The sequence below is a fragment of the Phyllobates terribilis genome, unplaced genomic scaffold (assembly GCF_046119375.1).
Source record: "Phyllobates terribilis strain yellow unplaced genomic scaffold, ASM4611937v1 Scaffold_5__5_contigs__length_657084704, whole genome shotgun sequence".
In the NCBI taxonomy this organism is placed as follows: Eukaryota; Metazoa; Chordata; class Amphibia; order Anura; family Dendrobatidae; genus Phyllobates; species Phyllobates terribilis.
In genome coordinates this window covers 97,670,971-97,692,356 of record NW_027362765.1, presented here as the reverse complement: position 1 = coordinate 97,692,356, position 21,386 = coordinate 97,670,971, and the positions used below count along the sequence as shown (strand labels likewise).

At 44.4% G+C, this 21,386-nt stretch overlaps 1 protein-coding gene across 1 annotated transcript; it reads left to right on the top strand.

Annotated features, from left to right (window-relative positions):
- The first annotated feature begins 1,604 nt into the window (after positions 1-1,604).
- CHMP6 (charged multivesicular body protein 6) lies at positions 1,605-19,293 on the top strand. Its single transcript, XM_073682599.1, has 8 exons — positions 1,605-1,790; positions 6,727-6,836; positions 7,265-7,352; positions 9,123-9,209; positions 12,703-12,768; positions 12,874-12,954; positions 13,939-13,993; positions 17,671-19,293. The coding sequence occupies exons 1-8, from the start codon at positions 1,728-1,730 to the stop codon at positions 17,721-17,723; spliced, it is 603 nt and encodes a 200-aa protein (XP_073538700.1). The 5' UTR covers positions 1,605-1,727; the 3' UTR covers positions 17,724-19,293.
- The last annotated feature ends 2,093 nt before the right edge of the window (positions 19,294-21,386 follow it).

Genomic DNA, 21,386 nt, shown 5'->3' with positions numbered 1-21,386 from the left:
CCGATGCCATTCACATTGAGAGGATACTGACAAGCCTTGTGAAGAGATCTTCCCAGACCTTAACTTGAGGCTACAGGACTAAAGTCCCCGGCGTGTGGGCTCGGCATCAGCCGACAAGACAAGGAACCTTTGTTGTTTTTGTGAATGTTGCTTTTGTTTTGGCACCAAAGTTTTCCGGAACTAGCTGCAGCCACCGCGATTCACAGCCCTGTGATAGACCACATCTGAGGTTAACGGTACCCTAACTGTAAGATACGCGGTATCCATATACTAGGGGTATAAGAGCAATTGGTATAGTTTCATGCATTGTTATTGTTAATAGTGGTAGGATTGTACTCAGTGTTCCATCTCAGGGGTCCCTATAGAACACCCACACTAGATTGACACAGTGTTTAGGTAAAATTGTTCCAGATCTTTAGAATAATTCACATAAACTGGAAACCTTGAGATTGGCACATTGATTTCAGCTTTTGCTGATTGTGTGTAGTTAGTAGAGACAGTGTCCCAGGTAGAACCTGAGACTGATTCATGCAATACTGAATTTTAGTCTAATCCCTGTTTTAGTAAAGAAAGTGTTGTTTATTTCTGTCTCTGTCTCAGTTTGTGACTCACTGGGTCTCTCTCGGACCTCCGGTCTTTAGGCTATGTGCCCACGATGCATCTCCCTGGCAGAAAAAACGCATGCAGATTGACAAGCGCTTTGCAGGCGATTAGCATCACTTGGAAAGTGCTTGACAACTAGGTTACACTGTATAAATCCATGCAAATAGCATAGATTTATATAGTGTGACCGTAAAACAATGCTTAAAATCAAGCTATACTCACCCCCGAGGCCCCGGCGTGGCTGCAGCGCTCGTTCCTGTCTGGTTCCCGGCTGCCGGCATATCGCGAGACAGAGCGGTGAAGGGCCTGCGGTCACATGACTGTGACGTCACCGAAGGTCCTTCAGCGCTGCCGGCATCCCGAGAGAAGCCGTTGGACAGGTGACTATAAACTTTATTTCTTATTTTATTCTTTTTTTACAGGTACAATGGTACCCAGGTCTGGATGAGAGTCTCCTCTCCTCCAGAACTGGGTACCATCCGCACATAGAGACGCATAGAAGCCGCTTGTACAAATGTACAGACACGGATTCTATGCGTCTCAATGCAAGTAAATGGCGGGAGTTCCGCTGCGCTTCCGCAAAATTAATGAACATGCTGCGGATTTATGAGCGCTGCAGAAACGCTGCGGAAAAATCCACAGCATGTGCATTGACATTGCGGAATCCCATTGGGGACCATGGGGTGCGGATTACCATGCGTTTTTGATGCGTTTCCGTGCGGAAATTCCGCAGCATAAACGCATGAAAAACGCATCGTGGGCACCCAGCCTTACAGGAGGAAAGAACTAAAGTGTAAAAATGAAAACTGACTGTGGCGGGAAGGGGTTAATGCTTGTGGCACTATATGGGCATGAAGTGTCTGTATGGTCCTATAGGTACACTGCAGCCCTGGTGCAGAGTCTGTGCGCCCACCGGGCCGGGCACTCGCTGTCAGCCAATGACTGCCACTATCTACTATACTACTGCTAAAGGACTACACTTCCCGGCAGGCTGCAGCGATGACGTCAGCAGGAAGGGCTTGGCCCCTCGCAGTTTCCGTATTGAAGCCGGTAGTACCAGGGTGCAGCGCGGCGTGGAGGCCCCGAACAGGAGGGGATGAAGAGACCGGCGACAGGGAGACAACATGGGCAACATATTCAGCCGGAAGAGACGGAGCCGGGTCACTGAGCAGGACAAGGCCGTGCTGGTAATAGCACACCCTCTGACGGGTGAACTTCCTGCCTGACTGACACGCCCTCTGCTGGTCACTACCCGGGTGTGCGGAGTTCTCACCACAGCTCTGTGACAGGGGCTGTGTAATGCTCCTGCTGGTATTACTCTGTGTGCCCACAACTAGTAGTAGTGCCAGCCCCAATACTGCCAGCTGTCACCTTGCCTGCTTCTTCCTCTGTTGACCTCCTTTACGCCCGCTTCTGCCTCTGTTGACCTCCTTTACGCCCGCTTCTGCCTCTGTTGACCTCCCTTACGCCCGCTTCTGCCTCTGTTGACCTCCTTTACGCCCGCTTCTGCCTCTGTTGACCTCCTTTACGCCCGCTTCTGCCTCTGTTGACCTCCTTTACGCCCGCTTCTGCCTCTTTTGACCTCCCTTACGCCCGCTTCTGCCTCTGTTGACCTCCTTTACGCCCGCTTCTGCCTCTGTTGACCTCCTTTACGCCCGCTTCTGCCTCTGTTGACCTCCTTTACGCCCGCTTCTGCCTCTGTTGACCTCCTTTACGCCCGCTTCTGCCTCTTTTGACCTCCCTTACGCCCGCTTCTGCCTCTGTTGACCTCCTTTACGCCCGCTTCTGCCTCTGTTGACCTCCTTTACGCCCGCTTCTGCCTCTGTTGACCTCCTTTACGCCCGCTTCTGCCTCTGTTGACCTCCTTTACGCCCGCTTCTGCCTCTGTTGACCTCCTTTACGCCCGCTTCTGCCTCTTTTGACCTCCCTTACGCCCGCTTCTGCCTCTGTTGACCTCCTTTACGCCCGCTTCTGCCTCTGTTGACCTCCTTTACGCCCGCTTCTGCCTCTGTTGACCTCCTTTACGCCCGCTTCTGCCTCTGTTGACCTCCTTTACGCCCGCTTCTGCCTCTGTTGACCTCCCTTACGCCCGCTTCTGCCTCTGTTGACCTCCTTTACGCCCGCTTCTGCCTCTGTTGACCTCCTTTACGCCCGCTTCTGCCTCTGTTGACCTCCTTTACGCCCGCTTCTGCCTCTGTTGACCTCCTTTACGCCCGCTTCTGCCTCTGTTGACCTCCTTTACGCCCGCTTCTGCCTCTGTTGACCTCCTTTACGCCCGCTTCTGCCTCTGTTGACCTCCTTTACGCCCGCTTCTGCCTCTGTTGACCTCCTTTACGCCCTCTTCTGCCTCTGTTGACCTCCCTTACGCCCTCTTCTGCCTCTGTTGACCTCCCTTACGCCCGCTTCTGCCTCTGTTGACCTCCCTTACGCCCGCTTCTGCCTCTGTTGACCTCCCTTACGCCCGCTTCTGCCTCTGTTGACCTCCCTTACGCCCGCTTCTGCCTCTGTTGACCTCCCTTACGCCCGCTTCTGCTTTGTGACAGGTATGTGTGTTAATGTTTGCTTGTATTGCAGAAATGCAATAAAGAGATTTTTTTTTTTCTGTCCTTATGCCACGTTACATTTCCCCTGTGCCATTCACAGACACTTGCACTTTAGACATGACTGGCATCAATGCCACATCTGTGCCAGCTCTCTTCACCAGATCATAAGCCTTAACTATTTTTGTGCATTATTTATTACCGCAAGAGCCACATGAAAAGTTCTGCAAATACTTAGATAAAGTATATATCAGTCTCTCACTAAGGGCAGGGGCACACGGCCGTATGACTCGTGCGATGATCGCATCGCACTGAATGGACTGGCCCAGCACCTCTCCTGACCTGAGCATGACAGCATGATAGATTTCTATGCAGCTGTCAATCTCAGGTCAGGAGTAGTGCCGGCCAGTACGAGGTTTATGATGCGATCCTCGCAAGAGAAATACAGCAGTGTGTCCCTGCCCTAAGATCACTGCTTGCTGTCAGTAAGTCAAATAAGTTGCTTACATTTGAAGGTTGAAAACCAATAGAGATTGAGCAGAATAGTGACGTAGCCCAGGATCAGTACAGGATAAGTAATGTAATGTATGTACACAGTGACTCCACCAGTAGAATAGTGAGTGCCGCTCTGGAGTATAATACAGGATGTAACTCGGGATCAGTACAGGATAAGTAATGTATGTACACAGTGACTCCACCAGCAGAATAGTGAGTGCAGCTCTGGAGTATAATACAGGATGTAACTCGGGATCAGCACAGAATAAGTAATGTAATGTACAGTACAGACCAACAGACCAAAAGTTTGGACACACCTTCTCATTTAAAGATTTTTCTGTATTTTCATGACTATGAAAATTGTACATTCACACTGAAGGCATCAAAACTATGAATTAACACATGTGGAATTATATATTAACAAAAAAGTGTGAAACAACTGAAAATATGTCTTATATTCTAGGTTCTTCAAAGTAGCCACCTTTTGCTTTGATGACTGCTTTGCACACTCTTGGCATTCTCTTGATGAGCTTCAAGAGGTAGTCACCGGAAACGGTTTTCACTTCACAGGTGTGCCCTGTCAGGTTTAATAAGTGGGATTTCTTGCCTTATAAATGGGGTTGGGACCATCAGTTGTGTTGTGCAGAAGTCAGGTGGATACACAGCTGATAGTCCTACTGAATAAACTTTTCGAATTTGTATTATGGCAAGAAAAAAGGAGCCAAGTAAAGAAAAACGAGTGGCCATCATTACTTTAAGAAATGAAGGTCAGTCAGTCCGAAAAATTGGGCAAACTTTGAATGTGTCCCCAAGTGCAGTTGCAAAAACCATCAAGCGCTACAAAGAAACTGGCTCACATGGGGACCGCCCCAAGAAAGGAAGACCAAGAGTCACCTCTGCTTCTGAGGATAAGTTTATCCGAGTCACCAGCCTCAGAAATCGCAGGTTAACAGCAGCTCAGATTAGAGACCAGGTTAATGCCACACAGAGTTCTAGCAGCAGACACATCTCTTCAACAACTGTTAAGAGGAGACTTTGTGCAGCAGGCCTTCATTGTAAAATAGCTGCTAGGAAACCACTGCTAAGGACAGGCAACAAGCAGAAGAGACTTGTTTGGGCTAAAGAACACAAGGAATGGACATTAGACCAGTGGAAATCTGTGCTTTGGTCTGATGAGTCCAAATTTGAGATCTTTGGTTCCAACCACCATGTCTTTGTGCGACGGAGAAAAGGTGAACGGATGGACTCTACATGCCTGGTTCCCACCGTGAAGCATGGAGGAGATGGTGTGGGGGTGTGGGGGTGCTTTGCTGGTTATATTGTTGGGGATTTATTCAAAATTGAAGGCTTACTGAACCAGCATGGCTACCACAGCATCTTGCAGCGGCATGCTATTCCATCCGGTTTGCGTTTAGTTGGACCATCATTTATTTTTCAACAGGACAATGACCCCAAACACACCTCCAGGCTGTGTAAGGGCTATTTGACCAAGAAGGAGAGTGATGGGGTGCTACGCCAGATGACCTGGCCTCCAGAGTCACCAGACCTGAACCCAATCGAGATGGTTTGGGGTGAGCTGGACCGCAGAGTGAAGGCAAAAGGACCAACAAGTGCTAAGCATCTCTGGGAACTCCTTCAAGATTGTTGGAAGACCATTTCCGGTGACTACCTCTTGAAGCTCATCAAGAGAATACCAAGAGTGTGCAAAGCAGTCATCAAAGCAAAAGGTGGCTACTTTGAAGAACCTGGAATATAAGACATATTTTCAGTTGTTTCACACTTTTTTGTTAAGTATATAATTCCACATGTGTTAATTCATAGTTTTGATGCCTTCAGTGTGAATGTACAATTTTCATAGTCATGAAAATACAGAAAAATCTTTAAATAAGAAGGTGTGTCTAAACTTTTGGTCTGTACTGTATGTACACAGTGACTCCACCAGTAGAATAGTGAGTGCTGCTCTGGAGTATAATACAGGATGTAACTCAGGATCAGTACAGTATAAGTAATGTAATGTATATACACAGTGACTGCACCAGCAGAATAGTGAGTGCAGCTCTGCAGTATAATACAGGATGTAACTCAGGATCAGTACAGGATAAGTAATGTAATGTATGTACACAGTGACTGCACCAGCAGAATAGTGAGTGCAGCTCTGGAGTATAATACAGGAGGTAACTCGGGATCAGTACAGGATAAGTAATGTAATGTATGTACACAGTGACTGCACCAGCAGAATAGTGAGTGCAGCTCTGGAGTATAATACAGGATGTAACTCAGGATCAGTACAGGATAAGTAATGTAATGTATGTACACAGTGACTGCAAAAGCAGAATAGTGAGTGCAGCTCCGGATTATAATAGAGGATGTAACTCAGGATCAGTACAGGATAAGTAGTATATGTACACAGTGACTGCACCAGTTGAATAGTGAGTGCAGCTCTGGAGTATAATACAGATTGTAACTCAGGATAAGTAATGTAATGTATGTACAGTGACTCCACCAGCAGAATAGTGAGTGCAGCTCTGGAGTATAATACAGGATAGGTAATGTAATGTATGTACGCAATGACCGCACCAGGAGAATAGCGAGTGCAGCTCTGGAGTATAATACATGACGGTATAAAGTGAATCGTCTGCACAGTGTTATAATATTCGGACATTGTGTCTCCGTTAATGATTCTGCCTACAGATACAACAGCCAGGAGTGGGGATTAGGAGGGATTACTGTAATCCCCTTGTCTGGAAGCTCAGTGCTCAGGTAGATGTGACCCAGATTATGAGCCTTCCTGTATCCACCTCCGTTAATATTCTGTCTCTGTGGATCACTGTATATAGTGCCAAGCTCATGACTTTCTTATCAAGGAGAACAATAGTTAAAGAGCAATTCCCTGCGCCCATTTATGCATAGAAATCACTTGCAGATTTATATGCATAAATTAATGAATGAGATTAAAGAATCTGGTTCTTCTTTTTTTTCCAGAAACAGTGCCACCCTTCTCCATGGCCTTGTCTGGTATTGCAGCGATCCCCATATTTGCATACTTTTCATCTATTGCTTACAAGCTTTTTTTCCTCTTTTATTACAGCAACTGAAGCAGCAAAGAGACAAGCTGAAGCAGTACCAGAAGAAGATAACTTTACAGTTGCAGCGGGAGCGGGAGGTGGCCAAACAGCTGCTGCACGATGGCAAGAAAGAGTAGGTTCTGCCAGTGCTGCACTATGGCTGCTCTCTGTTTAAAGGGTCTGTGCAGCAGTTCTCCACCCAAAAGTAGGACACGAGCATGATGGCTGTCAGACAGTCGCCTCGTGTGATCAGGTGGAGGGGATCTGCTGCACAAACCTATGAAAATGGATGTCCAGAGAGGGAAAAGCCCTTTAATTATTGTGTAATGAAAAATTTTATTTTTTTTTTTTTGCATCATTTTCAAGATCACTCTTTTCTGTAAGTGAATAGATACATTTCTATTTTACCTCTAGAAGATGAAGGCTCCCTTCATAGAAGTGGATACAAGTGTAGGCAGTGTCACATACCGCAAGCAGAGATCTTGATAACTATCCAGAATTAATAAACAGAGTATATTACAGAAAGTTATTCAGAGTTACGTTTTGATCTTTATCCTGTAGAAAAGCCAAATTGCTGCTTAAGAAGAAGCGATACCAAGAACAGCTGCTGGAGAAGACTGATAATCAGATCAGTAACCTGGAGAAAATGGTGAGTCTGCGTGTCTGCTCTCGTTGACTTTGTGTCTGTCCGGGGTGCAGGATCTTGAGAACTTACAGTGCGGCCCTAGTGTTTGTACTGCCGCCCATTTTATCCTGACAGCAGTATCAGTCTGCACAACGAGGCGACTTGACAAGTCATCTTTGTGACCCGAATGCACTGACAGCTATAACATTAATACTGACAGGTAAAGTGAATAACTGAGCATCGCAGCTATGATAGAAAGGTGTCAGGACATGCAGACCTTCGCAGCTATGATTGAAGGTGTCAGGACATGCTGACCTTCGCAGCTATGATTGAAAGGTGTCAGGACATGCTGACCTTCGCAGCTATGATAGAAAGGTGTCAGGACACGCAGCGCATCGCAGCTATGATAGAAAGGTGTTAGGACATGCAGACCATCGCAGCTATGATAGAAAGGTGTCAGGACGCAGACCATCGCAGCTATGATAGAAAGATGTCAGGACCCAGAGCAGCGCAGCTATGATAGAAAGGTGTCAGGGCACACAGCAGCGCAGCTATGATAGAAAGGTGTCAGGACACACAGCAGCGCAGCTATGATAGAAAGGTGTCAAGACATGCGGAGCATCGCAACTATGATAGAAAGATGTGAGGATATGCTGAGCATCACAGCTATGATAGAAAGATGTGAGGGTATGCTGAGCATCGCAGCTGTGATAGAAAGGTGTCAGGACACGCAAAGCATCATAGCTATGCTAGAAAGGATACGCACAGTATCGCAGCTATGATAGGTGTCAGGACACACAGTATCGCAGCCATGATAGGTGTCAGGACACACTGAGCATCGCGGCTATGATAAAAAGGCATCAGCACATGCAGAGCATCACTGTTATGATAGGTGCCAGAACACACAGAGCTTCGCAGCTATGATAGAAAGGTAACCTAGGATAAAAATAAAATGAGCAAATACCCTGCATTAAGTAAATAGTAATAGTACATGTAAATAATATAAGGTACTTAGCTAACACTGTTTTGATAAAAAAAAAAGTGTAAAAGCCATCCCACTGCGAAAAGGTGTACCCAATTGAGATGGTGTCAGCGAAGTGCCCTATGTGATTTACATGTACTATTACTATTTATTTACTTGCTGCAGGGTATTTGCTCATCTTCTTTTATCTTAGGTTCTGCCTGGTAATGGCCACAGTGTGAATGTGCATGTATACATTACACTTATACCAACAGGTGTTCCGTTCCATTTCTTTGCTTTTGTTATGATAGAAAGGTGCTACAAAAAAGAAAAAGTAGGGCCCACACAACTTTAAACCAATGTAAGGGTGCACAAAGTACCCTATGGCACTAGGATGCAACATGAGATGGACAGGCCACTGCCAGCAGTGAGGAGGGGCAATGTCCTGCTGGAACCTTCTGACCTGTGGATGTGACATGTACCATCTACCTAAACATTGTTCAGACCTCCCTCATGGCAGCCGAATTCTGCCTCAGGTCCTGGCAACAGGTTAATGGTCAGTCAAGAACGGAGAGGACTTGTCTCCAGATCTCAATCTGATCGATCATATCCGGAGACCGCACCTCTCAACGTCCAGGACAATAGGATCTGCTGCCAGATGCCGCTGGACACCTCAGGTCTGGTGCAGTCTTCGATGTTGTGGAGGATTGCGTCTTTAATATTATGGCTGATCACTCAATGTGCATGAGGGAAGATTTGGAGGAGGGATCCCATTTCCATCACTCCTGAAATCTGTTGCTTTTCCTTAGTGTAAATGTTTTTTTTTTCTGTAGGTGGAAGACATAGAATTTGCACAGATCGAGATGAAAGTGATTGAAGGTTTGAAGATCGGTAATGACTGCCTGAAGAAAATGCATGAGGTGGGTCTGTCATTGAGGTTCGGTGCCGGTTCTGTCCCGGTTGATGGGAGAGAACTTAGGTTGTGTGTGTGTGTATAATATATATATATATATATATATATATATTATAATTTACAGTTAGGTCCATATATATTTGGACAGAGACAACATTTTTCTAATTTTGGTTTTAGACATTACCACAATGAATTTTAAACAAAACAATTCAGATGCAGTTGAAGTTCAGACTTTCAGCTTTCATTTGAGGGTATCCACATTAAAATTGGATGAAGGGTTTAGGAGTTTCAGCTCCTTAACATGTGCCACCCTGTTTTTAAAGGGACCAAAAGTAATCGGACAATTGACTCCAAGGCTATTTCATGGACAGGTGTGGGCAATCCCTTCGTTATGTCATTCTCAATTAAGCAGATAAAAGGCCTGGAGTTGATTTGAGGTGTGGTGCTTGCATTTGTAAGGTTTTGGTGTGAAGTAAACATGCGGTCAAAGGAGCTCTCCATGCAGGTGAAACAAGCCATCCTTAAGCTGCAAAAACAGAAAAAACCCATCCAAGAAATTGCTACAATATTAGGAGTGGCAAAATCTACAGTTTGGTACATCCTGAGAAAGAAAGAAAGCACTGGTGAACTCATCAATGCAAAAAGACCTGGGCGCCCACGGAAGACAACAGTGGTGGATGATCGCAGAATAATCTCCATGGTGAAGAGAAACCCCTTCACAACAGCCAACCAAGTGAACAACACCCTCCAGGAGGTAGGCGTATCAATATGCAAATCTACCATAAAGAGAAGACTGCATGAAAGTAACTACAGAGGGTTCACTGCACGGTGCAAGCCACTCATAAGCATCAAGAATACAAAGGCTAGACTGGACTTTGCTAAAAAAACATCTAAAAAAGCCAGCACAGTTCTGGAAGAACATTCTTTGGACAGATCAACCTCTACCAGAATGATGGAAAGAGAAAAGTATGGCGAAGGTGTGGTACAGCTCATGATCCAAAGCATACCACATCATCTGTAAAACACGGCGGAGGCAGTGTGATGGCTTGGGCATGCATGGCTGCCAGTGGCACTGGGTCACTAGTGTTTATTGATGATGTGACACAGGACAGAAGCAGCCGAATGAATTCTGATGTATTCAGAGCCATACTGTGTGCTCAGATCCAGCCAAATGCAGCCAAACTGATTGATCGTCGTGTCATACTACAGATGGACAATGACCCAAAGCAACCCAGGAATTTATTAAAGCAAAGAAGTGGAATATTCTTGAATGGCCAAGTCAGTCACCTGATCTCAACCCAATTGAGCATGCATTTCACTTGTTAAAGACTAAACTTCAGACAGAAAGGCCCACAAACAAACAGCAACTGAAAACCACCGCAGTGAAGGCCTGACAGAGCAATGAAAAAGGAGGAAACACAGCGTCTGGTGATGTCCATGAGTTCAAGACTTCAGGCAGTCATTGCCAACAAAGGGTTTTCAACCAAGTACTAGAAATGAACATTTTATTTACAATTATTTAATCTGTCCAATTACTTTTGGTCCCTTTAAAAACAGGGTGGCACATGTTAAGGAGCTGAAACTCCGAAACCCTTCATCCAATTTTAATGTGGATACCCTCAAATGAAAGCTGAAAGTCTGAACTTCAACTGCATCTGAATTGTTTTGTTTAAAATTCATTGTGGTAATGTCTAGAACCAAAATTAGAAAAATGTTGTCTCTGTCCAAATATATATGGACCTAACTGTATGTGTGTGTGTGTGTGTGTGTGTGTGTATATATATATATGTATATATAATATACACATACATTACAGACCAAAAGTTTGGACACACCTTCTCATTTAAAGATTTTTCTGTATTTTCATGACTTTGAAAATTGTACATTCACACTGAAGGCATCAAAACTATGAATTAACACATGTGGAATTATATACTTAACAAAAAAGTGTGAAACAATTGAAAATATGTCTTATATTCTAGATTCTTCAAAGTAGCCACCTTTTGCTTTGATGACTGCTTTGCACACTCTTGGCATTCTCTTGATGAGCTTCAAGAGGTAGTCACCGGAAATGGTTTTCACTTCACAGGTGTGCCCTGTCAGGTTTAATAAGTGGGATTTCTTGCCTTATAAATGGGGTTGGGACCATCAGTTGTGTTGTGCAGAAGTCAGGTGGATACACAGCTGATAGTCCTACTGAATAGACTGTTAGAATTTGTATTATGGCAAGAAAAAAGCAGCTAAGTAAAGAAAAACGAGTGGCCATCATTACTTTAAGAAATGAAGGTCAGTCAGTCCGAAAAATTGGGCAAACTTTGAATGTGTCCCAAGTGCAGTTGCAAAAACCATCCAGCACTACAAAGAAACTGGCTCACATGAGGACCGCCCCAGGAAAGGAAGACCAAGAGTCACCTCTGCTTCTGAGGATAAGTTTATCTGAGTCACCAGCCTCAGAAATCGCAGGTTAACAGCAGCTCAGATTAGAGACCAGGTCAATGCCACACAGAGTTCTAGCAGCAGACACATCTCTTCAACAACTGTTAAGAGGAGACTTTGTGCAGCAGGCCTTCATGATAAAATAGCTGCTAGGAAACCACTGCTAAGGACAGGCAACAAGCAGAAGAGACTTGTTTGGGCTAAAGAACACAAGGAATGGACATTAGACCAGTGGAAATCTGTGCTTTGGTCTGATGAGTCCAAATTTGAGATCTTTGGTTCCAACCACCGTGTCTTTGTGCGACGCAGAAAAGGTGAACGGATGGACTCTACATGCCTGGTTCCCACCGTGAAGCATGGAGGAGGAGGTGTGATGGTACGGGGGTGCTTTGCTGGTGACACTGTTGGGGATTTATTCAAAATTGAAGGCATACTGAACCAGCATGGCTACCACAGCATCTTGCAGCGGCATGCTATTCCATCCTGTTTGCGTTTAGTTGCACCATCATTTATTTTTCAACAGGACAATGACCCCAAACACACCTCCAGGATCTGTAAGGGTTATTTGACCAAGAAGGAGAGTGAAGGGGTGCTATGCCAGATGACCTGGCCTCCACAGTCACCAGACCTGAACCCAATCGAGATGGTTTGGGGTGAGCTGGACCGCAGAGTGAAGGCAAAAGGGCCAACAAGTGGTAAGCATCTCTGGGAACTCCTTCAAGATTGTTGGAAGACCATTTCCAGTGACTACCTCTTGAAGCTCATCAAGAGAATACCAAGAGTGTGCAAAGCAGTCATCAAAGCAAAAGGTGGCTACTTAGAAGAACCTAGAATATAAGACATATTTTCAGTTGTTTCACACTTTTTTGTTAAGTATATAATTCCACATTTGTAAATTCATAGTTTTGATGCCTTCAGTGTGAATGTACAGTTTTCATAGTCATGAAAATACAGAAAAATCTTTAAATGAGAAGGTGCGTCCAAACTTTTGGTCTGTACTGTGTGTGTGTATATATAATAAATATATATATAATATAATTATTTATTTATTTTTTTCGCACTAGGTTATGTCTATTGAAGAAGTGGAGAGGATCATGGATGAAACCCAGGAAGGAATAGAATACCAACGGGTAAGTGTAAAGCATCTCTGTGTATGTCGTGGTGGGGACATGGCGCTCTGTAAGGCTTGATCTATGATTGGAGACCCAACATGAACATGGCTTCTCTGTCCGCAGCAAATTGATGAACTACTAGCAGGAAGCCTGACGACAGAGGATGAGGAGGCTATTCTGGAGGAGCTGGAGGCCATCACTCAGGTACGCAGGGCTCTGACCTTACATTATTTGGCAGGTGAGAGTAGCACCTATGGGCAGAAGTTACATAACCTCTTTTCTTTCTGTGACCCATCCTGCACCGCCCCAAGTAAAGCCCCAGATATAGAGGTCTCCATTTAGCTGCAACTTTCCTCTTAGTTGTCCGAAACGTTTCACATTTGCATTAAGGGAAGAGGCACTGTTAATGATGTGGTGACAACTGCTTAACTAGCAGGCAGCTGCCATGTCTGCAATCCCTCTCGCCTCCCAATACTGAATTGAGAGGCGCAGGATAATACCCTTTTTAGGGGAAATCCAGCCAAACTGATCTTCTTGCATGTCTTATATACAAGTGAGAAGATCGCAAAGGTGCAATGGATTCCTGACGCCATCTCCAGTGTCGCAAATCTGTGCGCAGTGCCAAAGGGGTATAACGTTTACTGCTGTCACAGACGTCCCCGGTTTCATCATTAAAGACCCTGGTGTGTTGAGCTTATGAGTAGAGGCAGGTAAAGGGTAAATCCAATGACCGCTTAGGTCCCGGATAAAATTATAGTAAAGCCTGTGATCTCAGAATGAAAGGTGCCCATAGGGAATGTAACAACCCTTTTGCACTGCCTGGAGATTTTCAGTACTGGAAATCTGACACCACATACAAAGCAATGGCCGCTTAGTGAGTCTGGAAATCAGTGGCAGCCAGAGATCGGAGGATTTTCCTATTAACTGACTACAGGCTCAGCTCCACCTGTCTGGTGTTAAAGTCCCAGGAAATATACCATAAATATTAGATAATTGCAGATCTCGTAGAAATCTTCAGCATCCGCCATGTAGGATCCAATTTCAGCGGACTGGATGTATTTGGGTCTTTCACTACTCACAGATTGAGGCAAACCCCGTGGTGTGGGTGCACTTTGTAAATGAGCAGCTTGAAACCTGTCGTGTGTTGTGCTAGAATGTAATAAGGGTTTGACATCTTATTCCTTACAGGAAGACCTGGAACTCCCAGAAGCTCCCAAGGAGCAGCTTCCCGATACCACTCCAGGTAGCTCCATGTTGATACCTCTGACCCTTGCCTAGGGGGAGCATGCGTCTGTAATGTGGCAGCTGATGCGGCATGCCAGGATTTTCCCCCCCCCCATACAGTATGAGGTCAGATGCATATAGAAGTGCAAAAAAAGTTGCAGTGCATGCTGTGTGCATGAGGGTTTAGGTTTATTTGTGACTTTTTGGATTTTAGTTGTTTAAAGAGGTTGTCTGCTACTCCTCTTCAGGGGCCCCAATGTGCTTGATAAAAGTAAAGAGAAAAGAAAGGAGCATACCTACCTCCCGAACTGGCGCTGCTCCTTCTCTGAGCGCCGTGTTCCATGTCGATCTCATGACGTTGTGTCACGGGAGCGCTTCAACCTATCGGCATCCTCGGATGGGCTGCAGCCTTCACAGATCTGTCAGAGCAGACGTCCGCCCTGATGGGACAGTGAAGGCTGCAGTGCTCCCGTGACATAATGTCACAAGATTGATAGGAAACAAAGCGCCCAGAGAGTTGGAGTGATGCTGGTCCGGGATTTTATTTTATTTATTTTTTTAATCCAACACATTGTGGACATTCAAAACCATTTGTGCAGTGGTGGACAGGCCCGTTAAAAGGATATGAATAATACATATATTATTATGATATAATGTTGTTGTTTATTTCTTCAGTTAGATTTCATGATAAAATGTGTACCGTTTGGCCTGGCTGCCGAATGAGTTAACTGAGAATCCATTAGTTACCCTCTTGTGGTAACGGTTTGTCTTTTTCTGAGCTCCTCTTAGGCTGCGTCCCCACTATGCGTTTTTCAAGCATTTTGGATGCGGAATTTCTGCAGCAGAAACGCTTTTAAAACGCTTGGTAATCCATGCCCCATTGTCCCCAATGACAATCCGCGTGTTCTGTGCCCATGCTGTGGATTTTTCTGCAGCGCATTTTCTGTGCGGAAAAATCCGCTGCATGTCCATTATTTGTGCGTTTCCGCATGCGGATTTACCTACTCAATGCATTTGAAAAACGCATGGCAAATCCGCATGTAAGGCTGCGTGCCCACGTTGCTTATTACAAGCGTATATGCTGCGGAATTTCCGCAGCGTAAACGCTTGTAAAACGCATGTATATCCGCACTCCATGGTCCCCAATGGCATTCCGCAATGTCGCTGCGGATTTTTCCGCAGCGTATATGCTGCGGTCAAAAATCCGCAGCATGTTCATTAATTTTGCGGAAGCGCAGCGGAATCAATGTGCGGATGGTACCCAAGTCTGGATGAGAGGAGACTCTCATCCAGACCTGGGTACCAAAGAACCTGTAAAAAAAAGAAAAAATAAAGTTTATACTTATCTTTTGATGTCTTCCCGGTGTTTTCGCGCTGTTGTGTGAAGGACCTGCCACGTCATTGAGTCATGTGACCCATCACATGACTCAATGATGTCACCGCAGGTCCTGCACACAACAACGTGAGCCACTCAAGACTCCGGACGGAGCAGAGAATGCATCGGAAGGTGAGTATAAACTTTATTTTTTTATTTTTTACCATTCTGATTCTTTTTTTTTTAACTATTACTTGGTCACACTATATAAATCCATGCCGGTTGCATGGATTTATATAGTGTGAACAAGTTGTCAAGCACTTTCCAAGTGATGCTTAAATCACTTGGAGAAGTGCTTGATAACCCACATGCAGAAATGCATGGAAAGACGCTGCAAAGACGCCTCACAAACGCTTCTACCTGGCGGGAAAACCGCATGTAAAATCCGCATGCGATTTTCCCGCCAGGGAGAAGCGTAAAAAACATGCTTCAGTTCCGCAACGTGGGCACTTAGCCTAAAAACGCTTCAAAAACGCGTGTTAAAATCCGCATGCGTTTTTACTGGCAAGGACATGCAGAAATGTTGCGGAAATTTTCTGCTTCAATTCTGCATCGTGGGCACATAGCCTCAGCTGTTTTTTGACCACATGAAAATTGAGCTGAACTTTGTGGTAAAAATAAATTGGCTGAGAGAATCTCAGAAGGCAGAAGAAAAATGTTACAAACTCACAGAACAGCTCACTGACAGATTCTCGGTTGACCTATTCTGCAGCCAAAAATGTGCATGGAAACAAAGAGCATGTAAAAGCCAAACAGCGCAAAAATTATGATTGGCCCAAAATACATACATTTAATAAACAAAAAATGACCCCAAAGGGGTGTGTATATCTTTTAACAGTTTTCTACCATTTTTTTAAAATCCTGATTGATTTGCAACAGCGATAACTTGGTGGATTAAATTACATATTTCAATAGTTCTGACCATTACAGGCGTGTCTTGTAAAAAAATTTTCATTGTTTATATTTTTTTAAATTTAAATTGGTAAAGTGCTACTTTTTTTTAAATCCTTTTTGGAGACCAAAAACCAGTTTGAATGCGGCCCACATATATATGTGATATTTCTCTATTGCAGTGTATTGGCCCAGCAGCGTTCTACTATTACTATTACACCCTGCCATATAGGGGTACTGATCTGGGTAGAGGGGCTTTATTTAGCTCTCATCTGCAATGAGATCACATTGCAGTGCGGTGACAAAAGGGAGCTCTCCTTTTGTTTTTTCAAGTTAGAGACCATGGGGACTATTGACAGCAGCTTCTAAGGCATTAAGCTGCTAAGATCGGAGTTATCTCTGATCCTGGCAGTTGATGGCTGTATAACACAGATGGCACCAGACGTATAGTTAATGGAATGAGCTTATTCTCATTAGTTATATCCATTTTTTTATTAGTATGCTCCTCGCACCAAACAAAAAATAAACTGATCACAGGTTGTCCCATTGCTGAATCCATCACCAATCGGCTGCAATCTGCAGGGAAACCAAGTAGTAAGTGTTCAACTGCCTTGCGGCACCTCCACAGGGCAAATGAAGCATTACACTGTGCCTATTAAAGGGAACCTGTCAGCTGATACAGTATGTTTTTCTCTGAAACACCGCAGCGTTTGAGTCAGACATACCTGGCAGAGATCGTACCACCAGTGCCTGATACATACTGCCCACGGTTTGACAGGTGACTGGTTCCCTTTAAAGTCAATGGGACATAAATGTGCTCAGTCCTCCAGACAGACTCCTTTTATAGCCGTTCTATATTGTGGATAATTGATGGAATAAACTGCCTCTCTGTTAACCCTGAATTCCCTGGTTCTTGTTTTGCATCTCCTCTGAGGTTTCCCCTTTCTCTTCTTCCTCACAGGTTAAGTTCACATGACTGTATAAAGTAAATCATGAGCTTTATTCATAAACCTCAGACTATTTATTTGGTTTTGTCATCCTTGTGCAATCAAAAATTTGCAAGGCCAAAAATAGTTTCCTATGTTAAAGAATTGCACTGTATCCATACAAATCGATGCTGTACTATGGCGCTGTATAGAACTTTTTTTTTTCACACCCATTGACATGAATGTTGAATGGGCAAGTCTCGTTTGACAGAGTGCATGCTGCAATTTTTTTTATCTTATTTTTTACTTGTCTATTCGGACCGTGAATAAAAAAAAAAAATGCTTATGTACACTGCCCCTATCGAATACCATCGGTCTGAGTAGTGTTCATTTTTTTTACAGGCAGCAATCACCGCAAAAATACTTTTGTGTGAACTTGGCCATACATTGACTTGCAATCTGCGATTGGAAACTGACTTTTCTCCATTTTCTTTCTTTCACCAGAGAAACAAGTCATCAAGAACAAACCCCAACCACAGCTGGTGGCCGCTTCCTAACCTTATGCCCACTTCGTGCAGTCGGAAAGTTTGTATTTTTGCTTTTTTTTCTCTTCTACCCCCAGAGGAAGCCCTGTGCCGGAACGCTCTGCCCATTATTCCTACAGGGAGGGGAAAGGAAGCATCTGGCTCCTTGTGAAATGTGACAAACTGCATCACCCTCCCTGGTTTACATTGGGGGGGCCTCTTCCAGCCTTCGGGGGTGGTAAATCTGCCCTTTGGACAGCCTTTCCAACAGCGGGAGACATACTGGTCGCTCATGAACTCTTTACTAAACCGCAGGATTTCAGTATCGCACAGCCTGTATTGTCTGTAGTAGATGATTTAATGAGATGATTGAAGGGGGCGGCAGTCTTGCCCCTCCAATTTTTGGCTGTTTTTACAGTGTATAATGTGTGGGCATCAATGGCTTTAATTACTGCAGACTGGACTACGCGAGAACTGCTGCCTATGTATTATCTGGGTCCTGATGAGGTCACCTTCTACTTTGACGATGCCAGGAGCCCTGTGTCCAGATCTTGAACTTGCTTCCATTTTTATTATGGTGGAAGGTACTCTGACATGATGGATTTTCTTCATTGTGCATGCGCGGTTCCAATTTTATTTTTTTTTTGTATACTCAATTTGCTATGATGAAGATTCAGAATAAAAACACAAAAAATTACAGGAGCACTGAACAAAAAAAAAAGCAAAATAGTTACATATAATAATCGACTCCAGATGTCTCATCCTCCTTGTGATCAACGCTTTACTCACCAGGATTCACCGAGGCGCTGACCCCCATTGTATTGGAGTGCCTTAAGACGGCATATCTGGAGATATACGGGGTGATCAATGCACTCCAGTCACTGCTGGATGTGTTCAATGACAGCAAGCGGAGGTCTTGCTTATGGAGAGGAATTTAAACAGCAAGTTTATTGCAGAAAGGGACCCATCACCTGGGAACTAGGGAGAGTCCTGGTTTAGTGTGGTGCTGCGATACATTATTCTGTGGCCCTAATGCACTTCTTACAAGGGCCCAGTAGAATTTAGCTGCCCTCGTGTGGTGTGTCCACGATGGCTGAGAATTGCTAAGAATTTTAGAATTGCCCATGCTTTATGAATTTTACATTAAAAGGGGTTGCTTCTGGATTAGAAAAAAATGCCTGCTGTCTTCCAAAAAACACTGCCACTCTTGTCTACAATTTGTCTAATATTTCAGCTCAGTTTTTATTAAAGTGAGCTGCAATATCAGACACATCCTGCAGACAAGGGTGGTGCTGTAGAGATAAGATACTAATACTATATACCCCTTTAAGTACTCAGGCCGATGTTCTCGGTCAGAGCCCTAGGAGATTGCTCTGTAGTGTTATTTCCAATCAGGTTCCTAATATACCAGAATGAAATCCTCCTCACCATCCAGATATATATTTATCCCCTGCACAGAAGGGACCGCTCCTGCTGCCGCCCGGTCACAGTAGGTGTGTGATGTTGGCGGCCATTGCGACTTGTGAATAATTTTGCAGATTAAAGAGGTTTTTATGATTTTCTGATTTTTAAAAATCCTAATAAAATGTATAAAGCACCAGAAGTTGTGGTCGTGAAGTACGAGCGCCAGCAGTGGTCTGGGGTCCTGAGATGAAAGTATAGTAGACCCCATGCGTATATGCTGCACCCTTAGGTGCTAACCAAGCTCAACGCAGTCTAAGAGTTTTGCCGGATCTGGACAAAGAGGTGTCCAGCAAAGCTTTGTCTTTAGTCATTGTCTTAGACTATGTTCACATCACGTATTATCCACTCGTCGGTGGCTCCTTTTGAAGTCGTTTGCGCTGATGCGACCATTAACTTTAACGGGGTTGTCCAGGCTTGGGACACAAGTCTGCAGTCACTCTATGTGACTTCAGACTTGTGACTCCTCACAGTGATCACTGTCAGGATTCCCTGGGAGTGGGTGCATGACGACAAGTATGAAATTTGCATACATGTGGTCACGTACCAACTAGGTGTGCCCGGCTTCGCTCAATATAAGTGAATTAAATGAGGCCGGACACATCTAGTCGGGATGTGGTCAAAAATATGCAATTGCCCGCTCCCGGCACCAGAGAATCTTGACAGCGTGCATAGTGCACGCTGTGAGGATTCACAAGTCTGCAGTCATATAGAGTGACTGCAGACCTGAGCCCCAAGCCTGGACAAACTCCTTTAGTGATGCAGACTGAACCACTGATAAGTAGATAAAACGTGATGTGAACATAGCCTGAAGTGTTTCCATACCCCTGCACAAGACACATCAAGTTTGCTGTTCATATACACTGCCTCCAGTATTGTATCTATGAGACTTTATTTTGTTTTGTTTTTTTAAAGATTAGCCATATTAAAAAAAAAACACACATTTCCTGGCTATATATGTTTTTGATGGATTTTAATATAGAAATATCTTTATTTTTTTTGCAAGGAAAGGGATTGGGATGAGAAAAAAATATAGGTTAATGGGATTTTATATTATAATATAATTTTTTTTTAATTTTCATGGTGCGCTATAAGTAAACTTTATTATGAGTTTTTTTTTTATTGAAAAATGTTTGTTCTCTGAGGTTTTTTAACAATTTTCTTTTTTTTATTTAAACTTATTAAAATTGATCGCTTTCAGAAAGAATTATCACCAGTCATTGTAAGGCTTGCAGGGTTACATGGTGACTTTGGTCATGACACAGCTCATGCGGCCAAAGATCGCTATATGCCGCTGCTACATTGCAGTGTAGTTCATACATTTGAGTCAGATTGTGGCCTGTAAGGAACTGCAAGTCGGAAATAGTTGCTTGTCGCCGTACCTTGCAGGTGCCAATGCGGTCCAATTGACTTGCACTTTGATTTTTGGCCAGGCAATCTGTCGCTGTGAAAGTTGCCGTGTAGACCCAGCCTCAATCTTGTTGGACTGCAGGCTTCTATAGCTACCCGTCAGTATGCTGCAGTCGCGTGACAGAGGGAGCCTTTTCACACTAAAACTGCTTAGTTGCTGTTGACCACAGCATCTAAGTGGGTTAAATGGGCTGGGATTGGAGTTCTCTGCATTGTGTTGTTCTTCTGTTAACAATTCTGGAACATATTTTCCAGGAGGATTATTTCATGAGGAATACAGGTATTTTCTAAAACAGACATGTCAGGAGAAGGTGACAGGTCCTCTTTAAGGCTTAAAGTGACCTGTTGAATTGGCTTGTGCTCTGCTCGTATAATGGCTGCTTGCTGCAGTCTGGATGCAGAGCACTGACAATACAGAGATGTGATTGTGCTGGGCTGTAGCTTCGCTGCCTGCCGTACTCCCACGTAGTGCGAGCGTGGGATGATCTCCTTGACTCAGCTGCATCTCACCCCTCGCATTGTGATTCACATGCACACAGGGGCATTTCACCCACCTCCTACTGAGTAGGAGGCTGAGAGAATCAGACCCTCACCCCCTCCAGCTTTTCCTATAGTCTCATCGATTCAACAAAGAATCTTCTGCATTGTCAGAAATGTTCTTCACCCTCTTTCTAGGTAAGCACTCGATCAATGGTGACAATAGCAGCACATACTCCCCAGCTTCATTATCCACAGTGCACACAATGGTGGCAGTACCCAGCTTCACCACCAGGGGGTAGACCAGACCTGTGCTTCTTTCAGTACCTTGCACATACACCTGCACAG

What these genes read in the sequence shown, in the direction of transcription:
- CHMP6 (XM_073682599.1), top strand. Translation starts at nt 1,728, where the DNA reads ATGGGCAACATATTCAGCCGGAAGAGACGGAGCCGGGTCACTGAGCAG. An exon ending in TCAGTAACCTGGAGAAAATG is followed by an intron (nt 7,353 to 9,122) that starts GTGAGTCTGCGT and finishes TTTTTTCTGTAG; the next exon opens with GTGGAAGACATAGAATTTGC. An exon ending in GCCTGAAGAAAATGCATGAG is followed by an intron (nt 9,210 to 12,702) that starts GTGGGTCTGTCA and finishes TTTTCGCACTAG; the next exon opens with GTTATGTCTATTGAAGAAGT.